We start from the raw sequence: 25,216 nt of genomic DNA on the forward strand, positions 1-25,216 counted from the left end.
TGGGATTAAATAAATTTTATTATTTTTTAATTAGCCATAAATTCATTACAAATTGACTCTTACATATAATTAGAAATGTTTTAAATCACAAACAAATCATAACCAATTAAAATATTAAGTGTTACATTATATTTTATATTTGTGGAATATCTGTAAGAAATTATAGCTGGATGTCTGATTATGTCTATATAACAAAAATGTTGATAAAAAGAAGACAAAGATGTTAAAATACACTTACACCATTTATTTGTAGCTTGTGAACCACTTCTACTTGGTTTAGTGAGAAATAAAGAAAAAATATTCTATCTTCTAATTACCATAGATAAGTCTTTTCATAAACCAGAACAAATGTAGAATTGTGGATCTCAACTTTACAGACAAGAAGTAATACTTATCAAAAAATTAGCACTGGATGTATTAACTCTATACTTTCTTCTGTCCCTGTGATGATAGGTCAGTTGTTGAAACTGTTTTGTTACAGTTATTTTCTTATTTAAGTTTCTTGGATTAAATCAAATAGAGCAATTCTTTCCATTGATAGTTTTCAAATTTGCATCATCACTGCAGTCTTAAAAAAATCTCTTTCTTTCAATATCCCCTGCATATGGAGGCATTATATTTGTTCTTATTTTACAGATACTAGTGAGATACATGAATTATTTCTTTTTGGATGATCAGAGGATACTGGAAATGTGATAAAATTTTAAAAATTGATAATGGATTCTAATTTTAAGTAAGATTAGATAAGAGAGTGCTGTACCCCCAAGGTCATGTAACATCTGAAAGTCTATTAATGAATCCTGGATAAGGGAAAGGACCATTAACTGCTAAATGCTGAAGATATTAGTCTGGTCATATACACTGAACAAGAAAAGTACAAATAAATTTAGGAGAAGAAAATGTAACATTGTAAAATTCTCTGCATGATATAAAAATATTCACCACAATAACTTGCTTATTTTAGTCTATATTTTCCACTTTATCATAGCAAAATATTAACTGTGGTTCACTGGTAGGGAATGTGAAGTCATTAAAGTTAGAACATATACTCAGATGAGAAAAATTTCTGATTTTTAAAACATCAGCAAAACAATCTTCTATAAAATGTGTATCAAATCTCTGTAGTCACAGTTGCAAGAAAACGTGGTAATGTTCTTCTCCACTACCATTTATAACATAAGCCAGAGCAAGTTATCATAATTTCCCACAAATTTTCTGTCATTTCTTTAAATCAGGCTGAGACCAAGTTTCATTCAAAAATAATCAAAAGCTATGATATTTCATGTGGTTTTCCTTTCTGTGCCAAATGCATTGTGCTATACCTGGGTCTTTCTTCATCATATATAACGCAAGATAAGGCACACAAAGAATGCACAATAAATATTTGCTGGTCAACCTCAGTTTCATCATTTAGTAAAATAGTTATATTTACTTTCTTGCTTCCTAGTGTGTTAAAGTACAATTGACTCTTATTCTTAAATTTGTTATTGTAAAATGATATAAATTTCACCCACCAGGAGTACAGATACTGGAATATAAAAAGCACTTTCTTTTAGAAAATAGAATGTGTTCTACTTTTTTATAAGTCATGAAAATATTCCAGAGAATAATATTAATATTTTGGATTTACTCCATGGATTCTAAAGAAAACTGATGCCAACAAAACTTTATAAAAGAGATTATTTAGATTATTTGCTTATATCAACAAAGAAGACAAAAAAAAAAAAAAAAACTGCAACCACAACATAAAGCATATCCCCATTACAAAGAATTCCAAATAGCACTTTCTTGCTTTCAGGCATCTATTGTGCAAGGTAACTTATGGAAGGGTAGAAAGAGAAAAATAAGAGGGGTTCAATATGGCAGATTTCATCATTAACTGAAATTTGGTTCAACAAATATATGTACCCATCTTTCATATGTAAGTTATTTTGGAAAGGATAGGGAGTTTGGGGAATAGGAAAGGAGAACTAGCATGAGCATTAAGAGTACATTTTTGTGTTTGTTTTTTTTTTAAGGAGAAATCATTTATTTCAATAGTTGCATTCAATCTATGCACACCAATTTAAAATTGTTGTCTCTATTTATTAGATGCAAATTATTCTCATACTATTAGTCTGAATTAACCCACAAAATGAGTTGAAACCAGGAAAAAGAATACTGTGATCAGAGCAACGATTTCTTGTTAACCAAAAATGGCTCACATTCGATCTTTTAAAAATTATATTTCAAGTTCACTCAGCATAATATATGTAGTTATGTCAAAACCAAAGAGAATGGCAGAGAAATAAAAAGAATCCCCAGGATGGCCATGTTGGAGTGTAAATGACAGGACCCAGTCTAGATTCAAGGAATGTTATCAATTATCTAGCTCAACCTTTGTATTCTGCAGCTGGGGAACTGAACCTCCTTACCAGGGAACTACCTTTCTCAAGGTCACAGGAGATGAGTGGTTAGACTCTAAGTTCTGGAGGTGGCCACACTCTCTAATTTCCTCACATTTATCACCATCCCTTAGCACAGTGCCTGGCATATAGCAGGTATTCTATAAATAAGTTGTGTGGATAGATAAATAAAAGAATGTATACATGAAGGAATGAATGAGTGAGAAGGTGACTGAGCTAGGCAAGACTACACTTTCAGGAACAGGAGTTTATCAGCTTCTGGGTAGTTTAGGTTGATGAGTTCTTTGTTACTACAGTCTCAAAAATGTTTGAATCATGTTGCCTGAGGAGACAATGCCAAGTACCTATTTAAGCCTGTATACCTTGGGGCATTTTGAAGTGATTGTAATCATCTTTAAATTTTCAGGGGTATTACTTATCAGTAGAGTTGTACCTATTCCACCATGGTATACTCAACTTTCTGAATCACTTTGGATATAACATTATTCACATCTACATTATGTCCCTAGTGGTGGTGATGGGCAAAGATACTTATTTATAGCCCAACTACAAACTATGTGAACACTCAATAGCAGGAATGTAAAGGATAATACAGCTCATTGTAACACAGTGGTTTTCAGAAATGAAGAGGGGCAAGGAGGGGAGAAAAGTGAAAAGGAGAAAGTTGTGAACATTTAAACTGATGAAAGAAGAAAAGCTGTTAGACTGGTTATAATTGGAACAGTATATCTATGTCTCAAAGGAATATACAGGCAATTGGAAAATACCTTTTCAAGTACAGGACAAAGGGAGGAAGTCAACAGCAGGTGTTGGTGTGTAAACAAGTCAAACTTAGGTGAAAGAAAAGCAGGCATGTTTCATTATGGATTCTTGGAAGCCATTCCCTGCAGATTTAAGTGGGTAAATTGAGAGTGACATTTAAAGTGGCAGGAGGCAGTTTAGGCAATAACTTCCGTGTTCCACACAGTCAGGTTCAAGTGCAACAAAGGTCTTTGTAAACAGAGTTCGTGGCAGTGTTTTGTGATAGAAGAGTGGTCACTAAGAGTGCTTAGGGACCCAGGTAAACTTCCAGCCTCCCTCCTCATCTCGACGCACAAAGGCTTGTCCCTGATGGAAGGAATGAGTTTTCACATTACAGTGAGGGCTCAGGGATGTGGAAAAGGCCATCTCTGTCTTGTTGGGTGACACATCAGCAGTATAGTAAGGAAGAGTTTGCAGCCCTCCTGGGGGATTCGAAAGTTGATAAAAGAAGTCAGTATCTTCCTGGTGGCGGGCAGTGCTGTGCATGGGAGTTGTTCTCTCACCTCCACAGGCAATCTGTAGGTCCTCCCTGGGAACATTTTCATAATCAAGTGTGCCATCCAGAAACTGGGGAAATGTGCTGGTGATTCTTGTGGGATGTGAGGAGAAGGCACTGTAGTTAGCTGACAAGGTGTCATCAATAGTGTTGAGGTCTTTTAACCCAAGTGTTTGAAGCACCCAGGGGTCCACAGGGGGCCCAGGTTGCTCTTCACAGGTAGCAAATTCACTGGAGAGGTTTCTCTTGACATTTTTGTGATGGGGAATCTCAGTAGAACAGTATCTCTGCTCTCTTGGCTTCCTCTTCCCACTTCTGAATTTTCCACATACTTTGGATAACTCATCTGATGACAATAATTTCTGGAGAATTAATATTTGAAAATACACACAGTTAGGTAATCAACTAAGATCACTTTCTTTTGTTGTCTAGTTACATTTCCTATGACTATTAGTAGTCACCTTAATTCCTTAGTAAAACTGATTGAATTTGTAATTTATGATTTTTTACACATGACTATATGTATTTGCATATTATATGTATATACTTATGCATATATAAAGCAAAACTGATTAGATAAACTTCTGTTCCTAAAGTAAACAAAAGATGACAAGTTTCTACCTAGAACTCTAATTCATATTCTTATTAGTCATTTGAAAGTTGAAAGGAACAGCTAGCTGTCTTGAAAATTTCACTCATGGAGGTAACTTATTACAGTGACAATAATAGCAACATGAATTGAGCATTGATTACATGCACTATCTCATTTCATATAGATACTACTAAAATCTCCATTAAGGAAGAAACTAGGCACAGATGTATTAGTAACTTGCTGAGCATCACACAGCCTAGATTTAACCTAAGCTGTCTGACTGTTGTCTGGAACTCACGACTGGAACACTATGCACCTTGGTTGCTTCGTATTTTATTGACTTTCATAAACCTCCCATGTGATATATATTCTATTTTATTAGGTCTTGGAAAACTGAAACCAAGAGAAATAAAGTTGCCTAATTAATATCACTTAATACTGTAATAACTGTCCTTTTTGATGGAATGGGGGCTAGACTTAGGAGCCCAGGCTAACAGCTCTAAGCAAGAGTGAATTATCTAAAGTCAAATAGGAAAGTAAAAGAATTGGATGTCTCTTAGACATGATAGCCACACTAATGTTCTATCCATCTAACTCTGTCTTTGGATTCACCTCTGTTATCTCAGCAATTTCCTTGACTGACTTTTGATTCCTAACCAACTGCTCCTGTAATTGTATGACTAAAATCTGCCACCTAGCTACTTCAGTGAAATGATACAAAAAAATTCTTGGGAAAGTGCTATATTTCCCTGAGAAAAATCCATCTATCCTTTTAATGGATTTCAAGGTCCATTGTTTATTATACTTCTTATATTTAATCAAGGCGTTTTACCCAAATAGTTTCCTTTCTAAGATTCACTTCTCTGTTTTTAAAAGCATACCTTGGCCTTTTCTTCAAGACATTTAACCAAAGCAGAATTCAGATATCGTCTGAGGTGATTATTCTCTTCATGTAACCTAGCGAGTTCTTCTTCCTTCTGTACCAGGGTATCTTGGAGCTGTAGACAACAGACAACAGTTAAGGCTACTCCACTATATTGATTTTGAAACCTTATAATAATGCCATTGCTCCTTAACCTGCTTAAGCTTGATTATTATTGTTTGTTTTATAAACGCAAACTTAGGGGTCCTTGTCCGCAGAGACCTAAACTGAATCCACATCACCCCCACACACTTGATTGTTCATTTTCCTGTTCTGATTTTTTAAAAAATTCTTTGCAAAATGTTTGACAAGATTATAGAACTTTTAGAACTGTAACCACAAGGGAATAAGAGAGGTATGCAGGAAAATAAGCTTCCTGCAACTGTTTAAATATATAAAAGGGTATTGAAAAAGTTTTTGCTGAATTCCTTTCTTGCAAATTAAATGGAAAAATGAATGGGTTGGTTTCCCTCAGTCACACATTTATCTGATTTTATGTCTATTAGATTAAATTACTCTCTCAGGAACAACAACAAAAAAACATGGAAATGAAGCAATCTTTAGAACAACTTTTATAAACATCATCCCTTGCCCAAGTAGCTAATTTTATGATATAAAAATATTATCACATTCAATAAATCATTTTGCCTTTCCAAAAGCCCTCTGAGAAAGGTAGCACAAATATTCCAATTTTATAGAAGAAGAAAAGGAAGACTGAAGAGTTCATAGAACAAAATATGTCTTAAGTCAGAGCTTGGCTGTATGTCTCCCTACAGGAGTATTTTGTTTTCTGTTGCATTGATCACCTACTTTTGATCACCTTGTGAACATATACCCAATTCGGTTCTAAACCGAAAGTCAACATATGAATGTAAAGAGAGAAAAGAAGAATTGTGATATTAAGGGTAGACTCGCTGGAAAATGGACTGCATCGAACATGACCACTCTCAATTATCTGTACACACCTGTTTATTTCGGTAGAGTTGAGAGGAAAGCTGGTCTTCTTCCCAGGAACATGAGTCCAGAATAGAATAATTGGAGTCACTGGATGATTCTGTGTAAACGTACCAAATGGACAACTGACAAAACCCACATGCAACTCATGTGCGATAGAGAAATTAATCAAAGGCCTTCAAACATTGAATAAGTTCAATTGCTTTCTAAAACATAGCTTTGCCTCTGCACAGTCAAGTAAAATATTTAAAGCACTCAGAAGAGGCAAGTAAGCTATGAAAGACATTTATAGACTATATGCTACACTAAAGAGGTGACTATTAGGAGTTAAGAGGTGTCATATTCTTCCCCAAAATTTAGATTCCCATTGGCTAAATTTATAAAAACTGTCCCTTCTGCATTATTAATTCATTCAAATATAGTTTGTAACAATTATTTCACAATAATGCAAGGAAGCGGTGGGGTAGCATATGGGAGCCCTGTATGATGACATGCATGTTTGTATTCTAAGTTCACAAATTTTGCTATACACTTGTTTATGTGTATGTTCACATATGAACGATATACTTCAATAAAATATTCAAATATTAAAAATATATATTTAATGAACCTCCCTCCATTTGACATAGCATTGCAATTCCACTGTTTTTCTGATTTTTCTCTTATGTTAAAAGCTTTACCACTTGATAATATAATGTTTGGCTCTGAAATCAAATCTTATTTTGCATTAAGTATTTTCCCTAGATGAATATCTCTGTCTGTCAGCTTGCCAGTTAAATCTGATAGAGACTATTTATTCAGAATTCTACATGGTAACATTTTGCACTTTGGTTCTCTGAAAATTTAAGATGAAATGTCTCAAAATTGTACTCAAACCTCATTTGTATCAGTAGTTATCATCCTTCTGTTATGTGTGCTTCTTTAAAGAATTTTTTTTTCATATTTGATGGAAGATTACACTTGGCAATAAAAACTATGCTAGGGCATACCGGATGGGTTTCCTTTTACTTGACTTGCCTCATGTAATACAGGACTGACTCTTGCTCTCCTTAACTTTAGCAGTGGTTACTAAAATATTATTTTAATTGAAGTGGTATGATGAATAAGGGGACAGTTATAATACTTTGGAAACAGTGATTCCATATCCTTAGACATTCTATTTTCTCTGGTGCTTAGGGTGGAAAATTAAAATCAACAACTTCTCCCTAACATATAAATGTATTTCAATGTTTTGGGTTTTTCTTTTGTGTGTGTATATTTTCTTAAATCCCCCCCCCCCCCAAATCATGTGGTGGAATCAAGAGTACAGATTTAATTCTTAGGCAGTCCAAGAGGTTTTCCCCAGGAACTTTAGTGTTAATACAGAAAATTCCTTTAATATTTATAAATACTGTGAACTAAGACAGGTTAAAATTAATATTTAATTTCCATCATTGTTATACTTCCCTCCAAAGTTAAAGTATTCTTTGGATAAAAAAAAGAATTCTTTTCCACTTATAAGAAATACTGTGCATAGATTTTCCTCTGGCTGTGATGAAACTGAGAATCTCTGAGTATACACTTTAGCTGCATTTTACAAGGCATAGGACCATATAACACAGTGAACCCCATGGTAGATGATGGACTGTAGTGAACAGTACAAATATGAGAATATTCTCTCATGAACTCTAACAAATAAGCAATACAAATACATGGTGTTAACAATAGGGTGATTTATGGGAAAAATATACCAAATGTGAACTATGGACTATAGTTATCAGTAATATTTCGATAATGGTCTTTCATCATTTGTAACAAATGTTCCAAAACAACACAAGGTGTTGGTGGTGGGGTGATATGGGAATCCTATATGTTATGCATGATTGTGATTATTTTGTAAATTCACAACTTCTCTAATAAAAAATTTAAAAAATATAAGATAGATTTCACAGGACTGAATATTAGGTATTTTAAGTGAGGTAATTCAAGTAAATTGCTTCCTATAGTGCCTAAAACATAGAATCCCTCAATAAATGCTGGTTACTACTGTTTACAAAATAATACAGTTATAAAAAAGTGCTATTGTCAATTGTAACCAATGTTCCACACCAACGCAAAGTGTTGGTGGTTGGGTGGTATATGGGAATCCTGTATTTTATGCATGATTGTTTTGTAAACGCACAACTTCTCTAACAAATTCTTTTAATAAAAATTATTAAGTTAATATTTCTCTGCATTCCTGAATTTCAAAAGAAATGCTTGAACTCATATTTTGACTCCAAAAGTGTTCCTCTAGAGAGGTATTTATAAAACTTTGACACAGACTCATGTTCCCTCAGTGACTTGGAAATCTCTAGCTCTAAGAACTGTAAGCTATAGGGAGAAATACATGTCCAGCAGGCTAGAGAAAGACTCCCATTTTCACTATTCAGCAAATACAAAATAGTAGGTTATATAGGCTGTAAAATGCAGGCGTCTTTGGACTTACTTTAACTTCCTATATTACCCCCTCTTCTCCAGGGTTCCTGCCATGATGCTTTGCAGCCATGGGTGCTGTGAAAGGGCCCCCGCTATACCAGGAAAAGCAGAACTTACCCTGTGCCTGTGGTGCTTGTTGGGTCTCTCTGTTGTCCAGGAGACCAGCAGCCCAGAAAGAGACCCAAGTCTCCCTGGAAACGTCAACACTAGATTCTGACGTTGTAGTGGAATACGGGCAATTATAGCTCTGGCCTCCTACAAAGTACTGGTCTTGGCAAGGCAGAATGGTGTTCTGTAAAATTCAGTACAGGGGGGTGGAAGAGTAGGGGACACAGGAGATGGGGTGATGATGATTTGGAGGGGTAAAAGGCAGGAGAAAGATGCAGAAATTAGATGCAGTGAATCAAAAACCCTAAAAGTATTAAGTATGGATATCACATCATTAATTTTTGAGAGTCAAGATATAATTACTATAATTACTAAAAGGGACTCAGCTCCTTGCTTAACCCTGTATTTTCCTCAGGCCCTCTGAGCAAAGACCAGACTAGTTACTATTGAATGAATCAAATTTGTAAAAATCCAGTATTATGTACTATTGCAATGCCTGGCCCATCTAACAGGCTGCCCAGGATCTAAGTAAAAAACATTCTATGTAACGAATCAGACATTAAAAACTAATTCTAAAAAGTATCTTAATTATATTTCTAATAACCTTTAATGTTAAGAATGTGAAGCCCAAAATGCTAAGGCTTAAATGGGTAAGACCTGACATCATATAGTTGAACCTCCTTACATCAATTTTATGTTAATTTTTGAATTAGATATTTGCTGTCTCTTTTCTTCCCTTCTTCTGGCATGACATGCTGCTGAATCGTATAGTGATCTGAATGGTTTGTTTCATGCATGCACACACACGATACACATCTACACATATCCCAGAGGTAATTAAAATTTTTCCCCAACTCCATCTCAATCCAACCCCAGGGCCATAAAGTCACTCTAAGTCTATGCATAATCAGAACTGAAATTAGTCAGCAAAGAGCAAGCTCTAGTTCCCTCCATCATTAGGTCTCAAATGCCCTTCCAAAGTTATCTTCCAGGTATTCTCCATTACATTCTGATCCAGTGAACACCCTTCTACATGCCCCGGCCTCCCAACCCCCCAATACACACACACTCCTCAACCTCAAACACAATCTTTCCAAATTTTCAAGCTGGGGCAGGTATGCAGCCTTCCTGGGTTAATTTGTACAACAGCCCATTCCTAATTATTTGTCAATGTTTAATCAAGTAAAAGCCATTCATTTCAGCAGAGTCCAGCTTTGGATAAATTCTTTTTGACCACTACAAGCCTTTTGTTGACTTGAGGACTTTCTTGGGCATAGCATAAGCAGAGAGAAAACAAATAAGAAGACGGAAAAAAAAAAAAAGTTAAGTGAATTAAGTCACACGTTGCACGTTGCACACTTTGTTAATGTTCCCAGCAAGTTAATTTGAAAAAAGTTCCGTTCTGAAATAAGTCCAGCTTGAGGAGTACAGACCAAAGAAATCCAGCCAAAAGGTTATCAAGCAGTATTTTCTTTTATTCTAAAAGCTTGTTTGCAGGCTCCTTCCCTGGGGTTATTATTGGAATCAGAGCTGAACTATTATGCAACTGACACCTGAGAAGAAAACAAACCCGAATACCCCTAGAGAAGTTCAAGGCCAAGTGTTTGCAAATATGTGCATAATCTAGAGGAAGAGGTGGAATGAAAAGTGAGTGCAGGTGGGCAGGGAGATCGGTACAGAGAACAGAAATAGCAGAGGGCAAAAGGAGAGGGAGGAGGAGGGAAGGGGGGTTGTGAGGGAGGGAGAGAAAGAAAGTGGGAGGGAGGGAGAAGCGGGTATGATAAGGGAAAGACAGAATAAGATAAGGGGGAAAGGGAGATCTGGGAGGTGCAGAGAGGACCCGTTTTAAAGGGCAGGTAGTAGAGAAATCTTGCTCCCAGGGTGGAGGAAGTCCTGAATAGGAAGCTTACTAGCTTGTAAAACCCCAGGTTCTGTCGGCGGACTAGCTAACGCCATCGCCTCACTTACCATCTTGCAGTGGAAGAAGGCGCTGCAGAAACTGAGCCCACTCTTAATTTTTCGGTAAAGCCCTTTGGCGCTTTAAATGGGACTGAGGGGAGGAGCTAGGAGAGGCGAGTTCTAATCTGCGGGAGTTTGCGGTGACGCCCCGGGGCTCTTGGCCAGCACCGCCCTCTGATTTGGTGCGAGGCTGTCAAACTGGTGACGTGGGTCGGGAGACTACCAGCCTAAGCCCAGTCACTCGCACCCCTGGCGTCTGCCGTGCAGGGACCGGGGACGTCCGGGTCGGGACCCGGGCCACGGGTCAGGGGCAGGGCCCGCGAGGTCCGCCTCCAGGTGCCCGGCGCCGCTTCAAAACCGGCGCGGGCGAGGGCCGCCGCCGACGAGGCGAGCGCGTCGGGGCTGCGGGTGCGGGCGCAGGGCGGCCCCGGCGCGGGCGGGGCGCGGGCGGCCTGCGGGGCGAGGGGCGAGCGGCCCTGCTTGCAGGCGTCGGGTCAGCAAGCCCGGAGCGGCTCAGGAATGCAAACGCACTGGAAGCCCAAGAAGCGTTGACACCCCAGAGTCAGGATTGCGCCTGTGTGTTTTCTGACCACTCGTTAACAAATTAATATCACCTGGCTCTATGATGTTACAAATGTATTATTTTTGTGTTGCTTTTTTGTTTTTGTTTTTTTTGCTTTTTTTGGCTGTGTCGCATTTTCCTCAACTATAAAGTGGCTTGTGGCGGTGACCTATACCCTTTCTAAAATGTAAACTTCACCAGAGCAGTTGTTTCTGTCCATTTCGTTTGCTGCTGTTTGCCAAGTGCCTGGCACAATTTCCAACATGGAATAGGTGCTCAATAAATATTTGTTGAATGTATGAATTAATGAAATCTGTGTTCAAGCTACAAATTTAAGTATCTAAAGTGTCTTTCTCTGTGATGGTCCTGTCTTCATGACTATATATAAGGATAATTTATAATAACTTATAATTTATTATAACTATTATGTATAAGAAAATAGTGTATATTAGTACTCCTCAACTGAAATATTTCTTTTCTGCCATTTTTCCTCTTAAGTTTCATTTTCACATAAGTTTCTATGGTTTTATCACAAGAGAAGAAAGACCTGCAACACCATGTTTAAAGCCATTCGTCTCCTAGTAAGAATAGCCAACTCTTATTTCAGCTTACCAACTAAATGAATATAAAGCAGTTGACAGTAACCCCAGGAAGCAGTGCTCTTGTTGTGCCTGTTTGGCAGCGTAGCAAATGAAGCACCGAGGAGGATAAGAAAATTGACCAATGTTAAGGCGTGACAATGTCAATGCAACATTCTGTTAACACTGGTGAAGCAGAAGTAAGAAGTGGCAGGGCCAGGATTTGACTAAAGAGTTCAACTCCAGTATCCATACTTCTGTTCTAACTACCACACATAATGCCTTTGGCTAGCTTTGCCTTCATTCCATTGTATATTACAACCATTTACGTGAGAGGTATGGTGTGGGGATTGAGGGAACTTCCTATTTTGACTTGCATAGCCCTTTCTCTAAAGGAAATTGATCCTTATTTATTCTTTGTACTGTACTTATCACCTATAACACTTAGCAAAGTGCCTAGCACACAGAAGATTCTCAGTAAGCATTCTGTGTCCAGAAAGAAGAAAGGAATGGAAGATGTGCCAGGTTTGGTGGCATGCTTTTCTCCTGTTCAAATACTATGTATTTCCAAACACTTTTAAGTGAACAGTATCCGGTTTAGGAAGCACTACCTGGGAGATAGTGAATTTCATTCCTTGACATTGGCTTACTACAGTGTCACACACTACAGTCAAAGACACAAGACAGTGATCCCCTCTCCTCTCAACACACACGGAGAAAGGAAGGACTGGCAACATGACCCTGAGAAGATGGGGAAAGCAGATTAAAATCTGTTTAGGTTTTAAGAATCAATGATCTTGTCCACAACAAAGAACTACGCATGCTTTGAGTGCTGGTAACTTGCAGTATGCTTGGCAAACCTCTAATTAGTTTTGTGATGAGCATCATTGCTTTGAAAGGTAAAGGACTTGTCTTGCTTTTGGAAGCTTTCACAAAGGAGACGTGAGCCTCTGGAAGATACACATTTTGTTTTTTGGGGTTTTGGTTTTTTTTTTTATCTCTAAAAATGATGCTGAAGGGGTACCTGAGCAAATGTGGTATGAAAAAAAAAAGAGCATAGAGACTTTTGCGCCAAATATCCCTGGGTTCAAATCCCTACTCTCATCTCTAAGACTCAACCACCTGGGACTATATTTTCAAGGTACCTAAATCCTCTATTAAATCATCTAGTAAATTATGAAAGTGATGCCAACCTCTGAGGTTTGCTTGTAAAATCCCTAGTTCACTGCCTAAATCATGAATAGTAGCTATTATTACTGTTAGATGGAAGAAATCTGCCTATTAACTTATACATCACTGTGCCTTAAAAGTAACTGAAATAAAATCTACTTTTATAAAACCGTTTATTTTGAGGGTGCGAAATATTTTTTAAGAAGTCTTTGATTTTAAGCATGCAAATGTTCATAAATCATTAACTACTCTAGGCTCGTAGGAATGGGAGTGTATATGGTGGCAGAAAATCCCTGAAGTTAAAAAGTTAAGCACTATTAACAGTTGAAGATATATCAGAAGTTAAAGCGTTTCTGAAATCATAAATAGATGGAAAAATTTTTCCAATTGTAAGGTCTGATTTAAGCACATCTTTTATTTCCCAAAGGTTTATTTTATTTATTTCTCTCCCCTTACCCCCAATTGGCTGCTCTCTGTGTCCATTTGCTGAAGCACATCTTTTTAAAATCATCTTCTGCATAAGCATATGCTTTATTTTTCTTTGTTCGACAATTATTTTTTGAAAAATTCATCAAGTAAGCAATGAAATGAAATCCTCTGACAGTTTGATATACATATATATGAAAGAAAGAGGTATGTCCTCCTTAGAGATTGAAACCCTTGTATATATATATTTTTTCCCTATGAACAATAAGATCAGTTAAAAACTACCCTTTGTATTGTGCCTGAAGGGATGGTGTTAAAAAGGGAGGTGCTAATAACAGCCCAGTTGTTGAATCAGGTAGTGCCTCCTGCCAGGACAAAGATATAACAAAGTAGGAGGTAACCTGACCTGCTCACAAACCAAGTTAGCAGATAGAAAAGGGTAGATAGAGCATGTTCAGAGGTGGGTTGGGAGTAAATAGACTGGCATATGGAATGTTCTTTCATTTCACCCCTGGAGGACACTTTATTCGATTATCCCATTAGTGGATTCAGTAGCATATTATAAAAGAATGATTTTTGAATTCTCTTTACAAACACAGCTTTTTCCCATGGCTTCAGAAGCTGAATCTCCAGCTAGTGAAAAAGATAGTATTTCTGCTTTCCTTTATTAATAAACAAAATCATTATCCTCAGAGAAAATTCCATATATTGGAAGATCAACATGATTTTTTTAAAAGCAGATCTGGAGAACCATGACACATTTAGTTTGTTGAGGCATACTTCTTAATTTCACAATTCCAGAATGATGTGCAATGGTTAGTCATGTTGATATAGAGACTTGCCTGCTCTTCAGTACTTTCATGTCAACACAGCTTTCTAATAACCATCACATAGGCAATATCTTATGCTATGGTTAAAAAAAAACAACTTTCTACAAGAAGAAAAGTTGTTAAAAGAAAGTCAACTGTTAATTCTGGCAACAGAATGATAACTAAATTAGAGAAAATTATATCAGATTATTAGCTAGAAAAGAGAAAGTCCTTGGGTAAATTAAATAATGAAATGTCCAATTTGGGAATAACTCACATTATCTCTATATGGAAATGACATGGGTGAAGAGATTTGTTGTACTGTTTTATTGGTGTTTCAGCAGGAATTTATTTTAATAGCTTTATAACTAGTGTTAGTTCATTTATAGACTCATTAGGTGATTGCTTAACTTTTCAATTATACCTGACTGCATCTTATTAAAGAAAATCATATACTATAGTGATAGTCACAAATTTGAATTCTCAAGTCTAGGGATTTTTCTTTCAAAAGCCAACTATCTACACGATATTTGAAGAATATCTAGCAAATGGATGCAGACATGGATTTATTATGTAAAGTGAAGGAAGCCTTTTCTGTGCTCAGCAGCATTGTTTCGTGGCCTTCCTCATAATATATTACTTAAACACAATATTTGAGCAAACTTGAATAAATAGTTGAGGCTTAGGAGCTCCCATTTTCTCCAGACCCTGCCTGGCCACCCTGCAGGCAGACAGGATCAGTACCCCAGATACCTGTAACCTATTGTGCCTTGGTCACTGATTGGGAAGCTTTGCTTTGCTGGCCAAATGAGAAAAAAATAATCTCAATACTACTATGAAGATGTATATAAAATGGTGAAATATACTTTGCATCACCTCAAAGTTTAGAGATGTGGAAACCCAGTCAAACAACACAAAGCAAACACATCTCAATTCCCCATTACTTTACTGGAAAATAATTAAAATTATGGGTTATTATCATTACCATAAAACAGGCATATGGTATTCCAACTATAACTTAAAATAAAACGCACCTTCTTTCAGGAGCATCAGTATTTTCAGAAACTTAGCTTTAGTGCCTTCATTGTTCTTGAAATTTTTCTTAGAGAATTTTGATCTAGAGATTAGCCAATATGGTGCTGACTAGGCATTAAAGATCTGAAAGGTGAATTTGCACTGGTCATGGTATCTTCAATTATATGCTGAAGATAACAGAAGTAAGGAGGTAATGGCCTGGTTTCTTTAAAAAGCTTAGTTCAGAAAGTAATAGAAGCAAAATTGGTCAACTGAGACCCAATTCCTTAAAGGCCTGTAATTATCAGAGAAATGGAGAAACTGTGATTTGTTTCATGAAATAAATACAAAAAAGCATATTTAAATACAGAATGTTTAGCTACATTCTAAATATATATATCTACAAAAGTATTAACTGAGATTTGTTAGCCCGGTATTTTGTGGCAAAATCACTTTATTTACAATCAAATCTAAAACCTTATTTGAAATTAGTATCAATGAAATTAGTTTTAGTTATACTATTCTTTTCCCCTACAAAATGAAAGCAAAATACTGATCTTCAGTATTCAGCTAATAGAGGCTTTTATATATTCTAAAACTGAGAAAAATACAGAGAAGCATAAATGTTTTGAAATTAATCATGCATAATGATATTAGAATGAACAAAATCATTCTAATATGAATAAAGGGCCCTGCTAACAGTAAAGCAAAATTTCAATATCCTCTATGAATGTTAATAAACAGAACCATAGTGATGACAGTACAGATAAGTGCAGATAATTCTTCTTTGTTTTATCTAACCAGAAGCCTTCCTGCTGCTGCTGCCTCTTTAACAACAGTATCATCACTGCGTATCTAAATCATAGCCAAAATTTCAAACAACTTATACATTTCAATAGCTTTATTTATAAGTGAAAGGGCAGCAAAAGACAAGGAAACAAACTGACCAACCTCTTTTTACAAAACGGATATTGTCCTAAAATTCAACTGGGAAAAACCAGTTGCATATTGACAGAAATTGCATATTTTTAAAACTGATTAGCAAACTGTTCTTTGTGTATTCTTTAATCTCTTGTTCTCATTCTTTGTTTATAAATGTACATGCTTATGTATTTACATTTATATATACAAATGTATCTGGAGGAAGCAATGAAACTTACTGCCTTGAAATATTTACAAAGTTTTTAGGCAACAAAGATTATTTTCTTCTCCTTATTTTTAACAATTCACTTGTGAAGAGATTTATTTGATTAGTGAGATCGGGAGAAGGAAGGCAGCATTTTCTTCCCCATGTTGATGCTAGCAGCTACATGACACATGCTTTCTCTTCTCCACCTAAAGAAAGCTTACAGGAACAGGCTCTGTCCCATTTGGAGTGGTGGGTGGCCACCCCAGTGTCACTGATAGTAGGATGAGTAAATATATATTATTCAACAGTAAATATCTGAAAGCCTACTAAAAGTATACTTATAAGTTGTATTCTGTGATCATTGTTTAAATAAGTTAACTTTGATTTCGAACTATCTGTCTTTTGTGTCTATCATGCTTTGTAATAAGGTAGAAATAATCAGACGAAAAGAAGAAAATCTATGAAGTACAGACATATGAGAATGTTTCAAGAATTTAAAAATATTCCTATCATTTAAGCCAGCAAGGATGAAAGAAATTAATTTATGAAAATAAGAAATTCAAGCAAAAATGTTGTACAACATTGTTCATCATATCAGTATGGAAAACATTTGTACAAAAGTATCTATTAATAAATGCCCACAGAAAGGACTATACCAATAAATTACAGTATATCTATAATATGGATTGTGTATCCATAGAAAATATTTTTGAAAAAAATTAAGACATGGAAAACCACGTTATCTATATTAAATTACAAGCAAATAAATATATTTCTATAAATCAACAAATAAAAGAAGAAATATAACAATATGTTAATGGTGTTTACAGTTTTGTAAGGCAAGTACTATGATTATGATTCTGTTTTTCACCCTCCTATATATTCCAGAACTTTTATAAAGAGCAATTTTGCTTTTATAATCAGAAGTTATTAAAATATATCTGAAATCACACATGATCGCAAGTGATATTTTTCTTTGTGGAATAACAACATATTTTATATTAAAGCAATTTGAACAGTACTGATAGATAATATCTGTGTGTATATTGGTTAAAACAAGAATTCCATATGTTTCAATATTTATTCATATTGACAAGGTGAAGAGTGAGGTTGGGAGCAGAGCCATTGGGGTGTGGGATGGTGAAGGCAGGTGGAGGGAGTGCAGAAATGTTTAGATGGCAGATGAGCAGGATTTGTTGAGAGATTGCCAGGTTTTTCACCTGAATGGGTAGGGACAGTTGTCCCTGGATAGTTCACAGAAGCAGAGCAGGCTGGGGATAGAGGATACAATTTGAGATCTATTTGGAATCTGAAGACTGTTTTATATGTGTGTCTGCAGCCCCAGGAAGAACTGGACTGGATATCAACCAGGGAGTAAGGAAAAAAAAAAAAAATATATATATATATATATATATGTATGTATGTATGTATGTTTCAACATCTATTCAAATTTACAAAGTGAAGAGTGAGAACAGGAGCAGAAAAAATTTTTTTCTTCCCCAAAAGACCAAAGCTATTTTAAAAATTGTGGAAATCTACAGAAAGGATAAATATCAATACAAAAAAAAGTCACTTTATTTAATATTACATTGCTCCAAAACACCCATAACTATAAAGATTTAGTAGGATTTTGACACCAAGATGAAAAGATGGTAAAATACAAGAAGGTTGGGATTTTTACTTGGATACAGAACATAGTGTTCAGCATGAAAATTAAATATGGTATGTTTATAACCTTCAAATTAAAACAAAATTACTGAAGAGATTAAATAGAACGAGAAGCAATAGGTAGAGGTAACAAGTTGGCAGGTTCCAGTCAAATGACAGATATTTCTAACACTCAGTACCATGTAAGGTGGACTTTGATACTCTGTGATGAGAGCTTGGTCACTAGAGAAATTCACAAAGAGGCTGCATTACCCATGATCTTAGATGTTTTATATCTCATCCATACACTGGGAACACCGGGAAGAAATATTTTTAAATATTATTTCCAATTCTAAGAACCCAATTCAGCATGATTTTGAGATTTAAAGTCTGTCTTTTTAGTTAATTTCCATATACACCTTGAAAGGAATAGGGGAGCTCCTTGCCTTTGCTGAGAGATCTGAGAACTTCCATTGGAGTGAAAGGTGAAAGAGGAGACAGCAGCAGTGAATGAAAATGTTGGTATAGAGTAGGATCACTGCTAAGTCCCAGTTCTATAGTATCTTTCTATTCTAAGAGTCACTAGGTACTTTGAGCTAGTAGGGAAATTAGGAAGAACAAATTTAGTGAAGAGGGTTTACTGAATCCTGCCCAGGTCTTAAGGACTTAGGCGTTAGAGCAAAGAGAATTTGGAGCCACAAAACCTTCATGGGTCATGTTACATTGAGTCATAACTTAAAAGAGTTCAAGAGAAACTTAAAGGTCACCGAGCTGAGCCTTCCTCCTACACTGATGCTTTGATTATGCCTGTGGGAACTCCAAACTGAGACCCACTGTAGGTTTACCAGTAAAAAATACAGTTAAAGTGGAAGGTAACATTTTATTTCAGATATAAATTAAAATAAAGAATACAAGAAGGAAAAAAAACAAAGCCGAAGAAGGAGTTCAATCCGAAGAGGAGAAGAAAAATATGAAGACTCTGGCTCACTGAAGCTTTGCTTTTATTGAGGCTAATCCACACCAAGGTAAGTATTATTCCTTTGTTTTTTTTTGAAACCAAGTTTTGGCCTGTCATCTTTTGCTATCCTTCAATTAGCCATTTCAGTGTAGGCAGCAGCTTGGGCTACTCCTTTTGCATTGGGAATGTGACTATGCTGTAGTTGGCATTGAATATATGGAACAGTGAAATTCTTATATATTTAATGACCCTCAAGAATCACACTTCTAGATGAAGTCAGAAAAATGAGGTAGAAATTGTGGGAACACATATTTATGATCAATAATTGAAGGTACTTGTTTTGGAGTTGTCAAAAGAAAAAAAAAAGAAATGATATTCCTTAAGAAATAGTGGACTCATCATGCCTGAAGGTGCCAGGAAACAGAGATACTATGTAGTGAATGCAAGCAGGCATTCTTTCAAAAAGCATGTGCATCCCACCTAAATTTCATGCTGCCCTATGTAAGTACTGGGGTTAAAGCACTGGACAAAACAATCATGGTCTCTTTCTTCATGGTATTTATAATGTGGACAATAGTGATATTGCACATATATTTATTTAAATTGAAATTGTGACAAGTCCTATATGAAAGGGATTATACGGTGTTGTGGAAGTCTTGAACCCATGTTCTTAATCCATTGGAATTGGGGGAAGGAAGCTGAGCATAAGTGTAGATGTCAAGGATATATTCCTAAAGAGATGACATTTTAGCCCAGACTTGAAGAAAGAGTAGGAGTTGGACAGTGGAAAAGAGTAGGGGAAATATGTATCAGGGATGGGGGAGGAGCACATGCAAAAGCTCTGGTGCTCACACTGGGAAAAGGAGGAGTGGTGACGAATGAAGCAAGAGATGGGTTGGGACTACATCAGGCAGACATACAGAATATTGGGTTCAGACATCTATCCTAAGAGCAATGGGGAGTCCTTGAAGGGTTTTAACTGGGGTGGTGAGCGTGTGGGGGGTGAAATTAGATTTGTTTCAAAGCACTAAGTACTGGGTAGAATAATAGCCTTCCAAGAGTATCTGAAATGAGATACTTTCTCCAATCAAATACTCCTTGGGCATTTACCCTTTTGAAATACTTGATCCCATTTAAAAACAAAACCAAAGCATCTCTTTCATTGATTCAGTATAACTTCTAAGGATTCATATCTATGGATTCATAAAATTTAGAGTACAAATGGGCTTTAGAGATTGTCCCATCTAATTTCTTCTAATCTCCTGAGACTCATGTAAGAGGTTCATCAAATTGCCCAAGGACACTGATTGTTAAATCCAAAGCTAAAACTAGAAGGTCTCAAGATTCCCATCAAATCTTGCAAGAAAATTAATTATATTAGCCATGCTGTGTCACCTAAGTATCATTATGCAGTATAAGAAGCTTATAATATAAAAAGCACCATATTTTAATATTAACATGAACTCTGCCTTTTTTAAAAAGGAGGTAATTTCAAGATATTTTTAATGCAAGTGGATTTAAAAAGTTTCATGTAGAAAAAGCAGAAGGGAAAAGGCATGTAACACATGCAAAGGCTTAACTTTTATTGTGTAGTAACAGTACCTATAAACTTTGTTGTGCCTACTATGAATATATCATTGAAATTATTGTATTTTATTAAGCACTGTACTCTTTGTTCATGGTTCCCCAATCATTTCCTGACCAATTTTGTTCTTAAACCAAAACGAATTTGTACTTTGAGAATTTGGTCCATATTTCCCTCTTGCCATTGGCTGTGTAAATGTAGAGTCTAATCTGTGACCTGCCCAGAGGAAGGGTAGTCGTTTATGGTACTAATTTTAGGCTTTGCATTTCTTTCATTTCTTCTGTCTTTCCTGTTTTTCTTTTCTATTACAGCTTCTTGTATTTTTCCATCCCTGAAACAAGCTTTAAATGTTTTCTAGAATGAGATATTAAGGAATAAATAATAAAAGAACTTATACAAATAAATAGGGAATTCTAAAATTACAATACAAAAAATTGTGACAATGGCCACCGTTTTAGTTTGCTAAAGCTGCTGGGAGCAAAGTACCAGAAATGGTTTGGCTTTTATAATGGAAATTTATTAGGGGAAAATCTTACAGTTCTAAGGCTGTGAAAACGTCCAAATCAAGCATCATCAGAGATGCTGTTTCACCAAGGTGGGCTGCTGGTGGTCCTGGAGTCCAGATGCATGGCAAGGCAAAATGTCGGTCCATCTCTGCCTTCTCCAGGCTCACTCACTTTCTCCCAAGGCTCGGCTGTGTGCCATCAGGTATATGGCCCATCTCTCCTGGGGCCTCACCTCTTCAACTTCAGCTACTCCACTGATTGTAGTCTCTGGCCTCTCTCTCAGCTTCTTGGTGTTTCTCTGTCTTTCTTTGGCTGTAGGTGATTCTGGAGTCCTTCCTCACTCTTCCTGTGTACGTTCCATTTATTTAAGACTCCAGAAAAAGGATTAGGACTCATCCTGGGTTCTGCAATCTAACCAAGGGCCTTAACTGAAGGGGTCCTGTCAAAAGTGATCTAACCAAATTGTCCCACATAAATAGGTTTGCATGCACAGAAATGGGTTAGCTTAACAACATAATTTTCTGAGGTCCACAAAAGACTCAAACCAGGACAGACACAGATATTCAGAGAAGAAAATAAACAAATGATTACAATATGTAAACTTGTTAACCTTACCAGGTATTCTGAAATGTCTACACACATTTATAGATAATTTTACAGTAATAATTTAAAAAAATTGTTTCCTACATTTTTTAGTGTAGTCTTTTTCCTTTGCTTGTGTGGCAGATTATACTTTTCAAAATGGACAAAACATTATTTCCTTCCCACATGTACTAATAGAACCGTGCCACTACCATCAAGAGATGGAGTCTATTTCCCTTCCTCTTGAAACTAAGTGGGACTTTGCCTCAATCAAAAAGAGTGGGGCAGAACAGTGTGACTTCTGAGGTCAGTTCTTAAAAGAGGTGTAATGTTGGGGCATTTTTGGAACCTGAAGTTGTCCTGAATGGCATTGCAGGGACAGATGCAGAACATTATATGTCCTGCCACAACCTACTGAATGGACTCTGAGAGAGTATAAACTACAATGTAAACCATCATCAGTGCTGTGTAGCAGTGCTAGAAAATGCATTTGTCAATTGCAATGAATATACCACACTAATGAAAGAAGTTGTTGATGTTGGAAAAGTGGGGGGTCTGGGGAGTGGGGCATATGGGAATCCCCTATATTTTTAATGTAATATTTTATACCATCTATGTATCATTTAAAAATAAATAAAAAATATATTTTAAAAAAGTTGATAGGACTCTCTCTCATTCTCTCTCTCTCTCTCTCTCACTGGCTCTCAGCCCTTACCTTTCAGTACCCAGCTGCCTATTATGAGGAAGATCAGACCACATGAAGAAGCTACATGTATGAAGGTGTGCCAGTCGACAGCCTCACGTCTCAGCCCACAGTCAGGATCGGTATCAAAACCTGTGAGTGGGAGAGCCTTCATACGATCGCAGGCCCAGCCTTCTAGCCACACCAGCTGACCTGGCTCGGAGCAGAGATGAGCTAGTCCACCTGAACCCTGCTCTGCCCAAAATGTGGATTTGTGAGCAAAATAAATGCTATTGCTTTAAACCAGGTTTCTCAACTTTGGCACTACTGACAGTCTGAACACAATTCTTTATTGTGGGGGACTGTCCTGTGCATTGTAGCATGTTTAGCAACATCCCTGACCTGATGCCAGGAGCAGCACTACCCCTAGTTGTAACAATCAAAAATGTCCCTTGGAGTCAAATCACTCCCTGTTTAGAATCACTGCTTTAAGCCACTAAATTGTCAGATTATTTGTTATACAGCCAAAGTGATAGCTGGTCTTTTCCTGTCCTCTATGTCCTCCCTGCCATCCATCCCCACTTGCATAATTTATGTTCAGAAACATTTATAAATAATGCATAAGCCACAAACTATACACGGCTATTTGTTACATCCTTTTACAAAAATGTAGGGGCATATTATATAAACTTGTCTACATCTTTCTTTCTCGTTCAGTGATATCTTGTAGAAATGAAGTAATTTTGATGCATTCTATTTGATTAGGTATAATATACTATATTAGCTAAATTCTTAAATTGACTAAATAATATCACATACTATATATTCAATAATTCCTCTCTTCATGGATATTCAGATCATCCCATTTTTAGTTTCTATAATAAAATATCTTCATGTATATATCCTTATATATTGGTGATTTATGCTTAGGGATAGATCTCCAGGAGAGAGTATGCTAGGACAGAGATTTTATAATTTTAATAGATGTTGCTAGACTGCTTCTTTCTTAATTGGTTGGAACACTTCACATTTTAATTAGCAATAAACAACTACTTTTCATCTGTTCATAAAATTTCACACCCCTCATATACATATATATGTGTGTGTGTGTGTGTGTATATATATATATATATATATATATATATATATATATATATATTCATTTAGGTCCTAGTCTACCTAGCTAATTTCTAAGTATTTTCATGTGTGTATGTGTGTGTGTGTGTGCACTCTTATGAATGAGCTTTGTTTTCTATTTCTATTCCTTGATGGTTCAGAGATGAGGAAAAACTATTCATTTTATATGTTTATCATATACAGGATCCTTATAAACTCATATTAATTCTAACACAATTTTTCTAGACTCTCTTGGGTTTTCTAGGTACATAATCATATCAACAGCAGAAAGAAGTGAAACTCTCTCTTTTTCCAATATTAATACTAGTTTGTTTTCTTATCCTATTGCTTTCAGTATACTTCAGCCAATATTGAATATTAATGTGAAAATCCGGCATACCTATCTAATCTGTGACTTTAAATAAAATTCCTTTAATTCTTTGCTATTTATAACAATATTTGTTGTTTTATTTGCACACAGCCACTTCCTTTCATTCTGATATATTTGGTGTTGTTATTAGAACGGGTTACTCAATTTTATGAAATGCCTTTTCAATATCTCTGTCTATAGGTTTACTTATACTGAATCACTCATCCATTACTTGAATACATTAATTTGGTCATATTGTACTTTTCTTTTAGTATTTTGATGGTATTTACCTCTAGATTTATAAATGGAATTGGATTCATAGATTTGTTTTTGTTTGTACTTAAGTTGTGCTACCTTCATGAAATGTGTTTGGGATAGCTCCATTTTCTGTTCCTATAATGTTTAAATAACTTTAGATGTATTTGCTGATTAAAGATTTGATAGAAAGCATCTGTAAAATTATGTCATCCTTCATTTTTTCTACAATTATTTCTATAATTATTGATCATTTAAAGTTTCCCACTCAATATTCATTCCATTGAAATAATTATATATTTTGCTAAAAATCACTCATTTTCTCTAGGATTTCAAATATGTTATCATACAACTACATATCATAATATTTTATCATTTTTTAAAAAACCTTCTGTAGTTAAGTCTTATCTCTAATCTTGTATATTTTACTCCCTTTCTATTGTCCTTAATCAGGTTTACTGATTATAAAATTATCATTTTTATGGAATTTCTTCAAAAAAGGCTTTTGATTTATCTTACATATTTATATATTTTTGTCAAAACCAAATAAGGATTATAATCATCCACATTTCACGGGGTTATTATGGTGAGGATTAAATGAGTTAAAATTCACAAATTTTGCTTTCATGGAATTAGAATTACTCAAATTCCAAAAGAATTATAAAGACCAAATAATGTCTTCTATCATTACATATCGACCCTTTTTATATCCTGTTTCGTGCTTTCAACCTGAAGCCTTCCTTCTAATAGTAATGTATTCTTTTTTTCTTCCATTACCTTCCCTCCTTTTCCCTTTCTTCCCCTCTTCTTCCTTTCTCTCTTCTCTTTTACATTTACTTTGAGATTAAAAAAAATATATATATATTTTAAGATTTATTTATTTTGTTTTATTTCTCTCCCCTCCCCCCCCACCCTGGTTGTCTGTTCTCTGTGTCTATTTGCTGCATCTTCTTTGTCTGCTTCTGTTGTTGTGAGTGACACGGGAATCTGTGTTTCTTTTCGTTGCATCATCCTGTTGTGTCAGCTCTCCGTGTGTGTGGCGCCATTCCTGGGCAGGCTGCACTTTATTTCGCGCTGGGTGGCTCTCCTTATGGGCCGCATTTGGGGCTCCCCTACGTGGGGGGCCCCCCTGC

The 25,216-nt window shown here is 35.9% G+C and overlaps 1 protein-coding gene and 1 long non-coding RNA gene across 2 annotated transcripts; one reads left to right on the forward strand and one right to left on the reverse strand.

The window, feature by feature from the left end:
• On the reverse strand, positions 1 to 11,217 carry GMNC (geminin coiled-coil domain containing). The gene is made up of 5 exons (XM_004460839.4): positions 10,704 to 11,217; positions 8,745 to 8,919; positions 6,182 to 6,270; positions 5,176 to 5,292; positions 1 to 4,064 (listed from the first exon to the last, which is right to left on the reverse strand). Exons 1-5 carry the CDS (start codon positions 10,704 to 10,706, stop codon positions 3,444 to 3,446), a joined length of 1,005 nt encoding a protein of 334 aa, XP_004460896.1. The 5' UTR covers positions 10,707 to 11,217; the 3' UTR covers positions 1 to 3,443.
• On the forward strand, positions 10,547 to 23,462 carry LOC105746337 (uncharacterized). The gene is made up of 3 exons (XR_001118752.2): positions 10,547 to 10,757; positions 18,919 to 19,054; positions 22,369 to 23,462. It is a non-coding gene; the product is annotated as an uncharacterized lncRNA (long non-coding RNA).
• Positions 23,463 to 25,216: the final 1,754 nt, after the last annotated feature.

Source organism: Dasypus novemcinctus, chromosome 4, assembly GCF_030445035.2.
Source record: "Dasypus novemcinctus isolate mDasNov1 chromosome 4, mDasNov1.1.hap2, whole genome shotgun sequence".
Lineage (NCBI taxonomy): Eukaryota > Metazoa > Chordata > Mammalia > Cingulata > Dasypodidae > Dasypus > Dasypus novemcinctus.

Coding starts and splice junctions, on each gene's coding strand:
- GMNC (XM_004460839.4), bottom strand. Junction 6,271..8,744: donor ACAAGCACCACAGGCACAGG/GTAAGTTCTGCT, acceptor ACGTTTACACAG/AATCATCCAGTGACTCCAAT. Junction 4,065..5,175: donor GTCTTGAAGAAAAGGCCAAG/GTATGCTTTTAA, acceptor TTAATTCTCCAG/AAATTATTGTCATCAGATGA.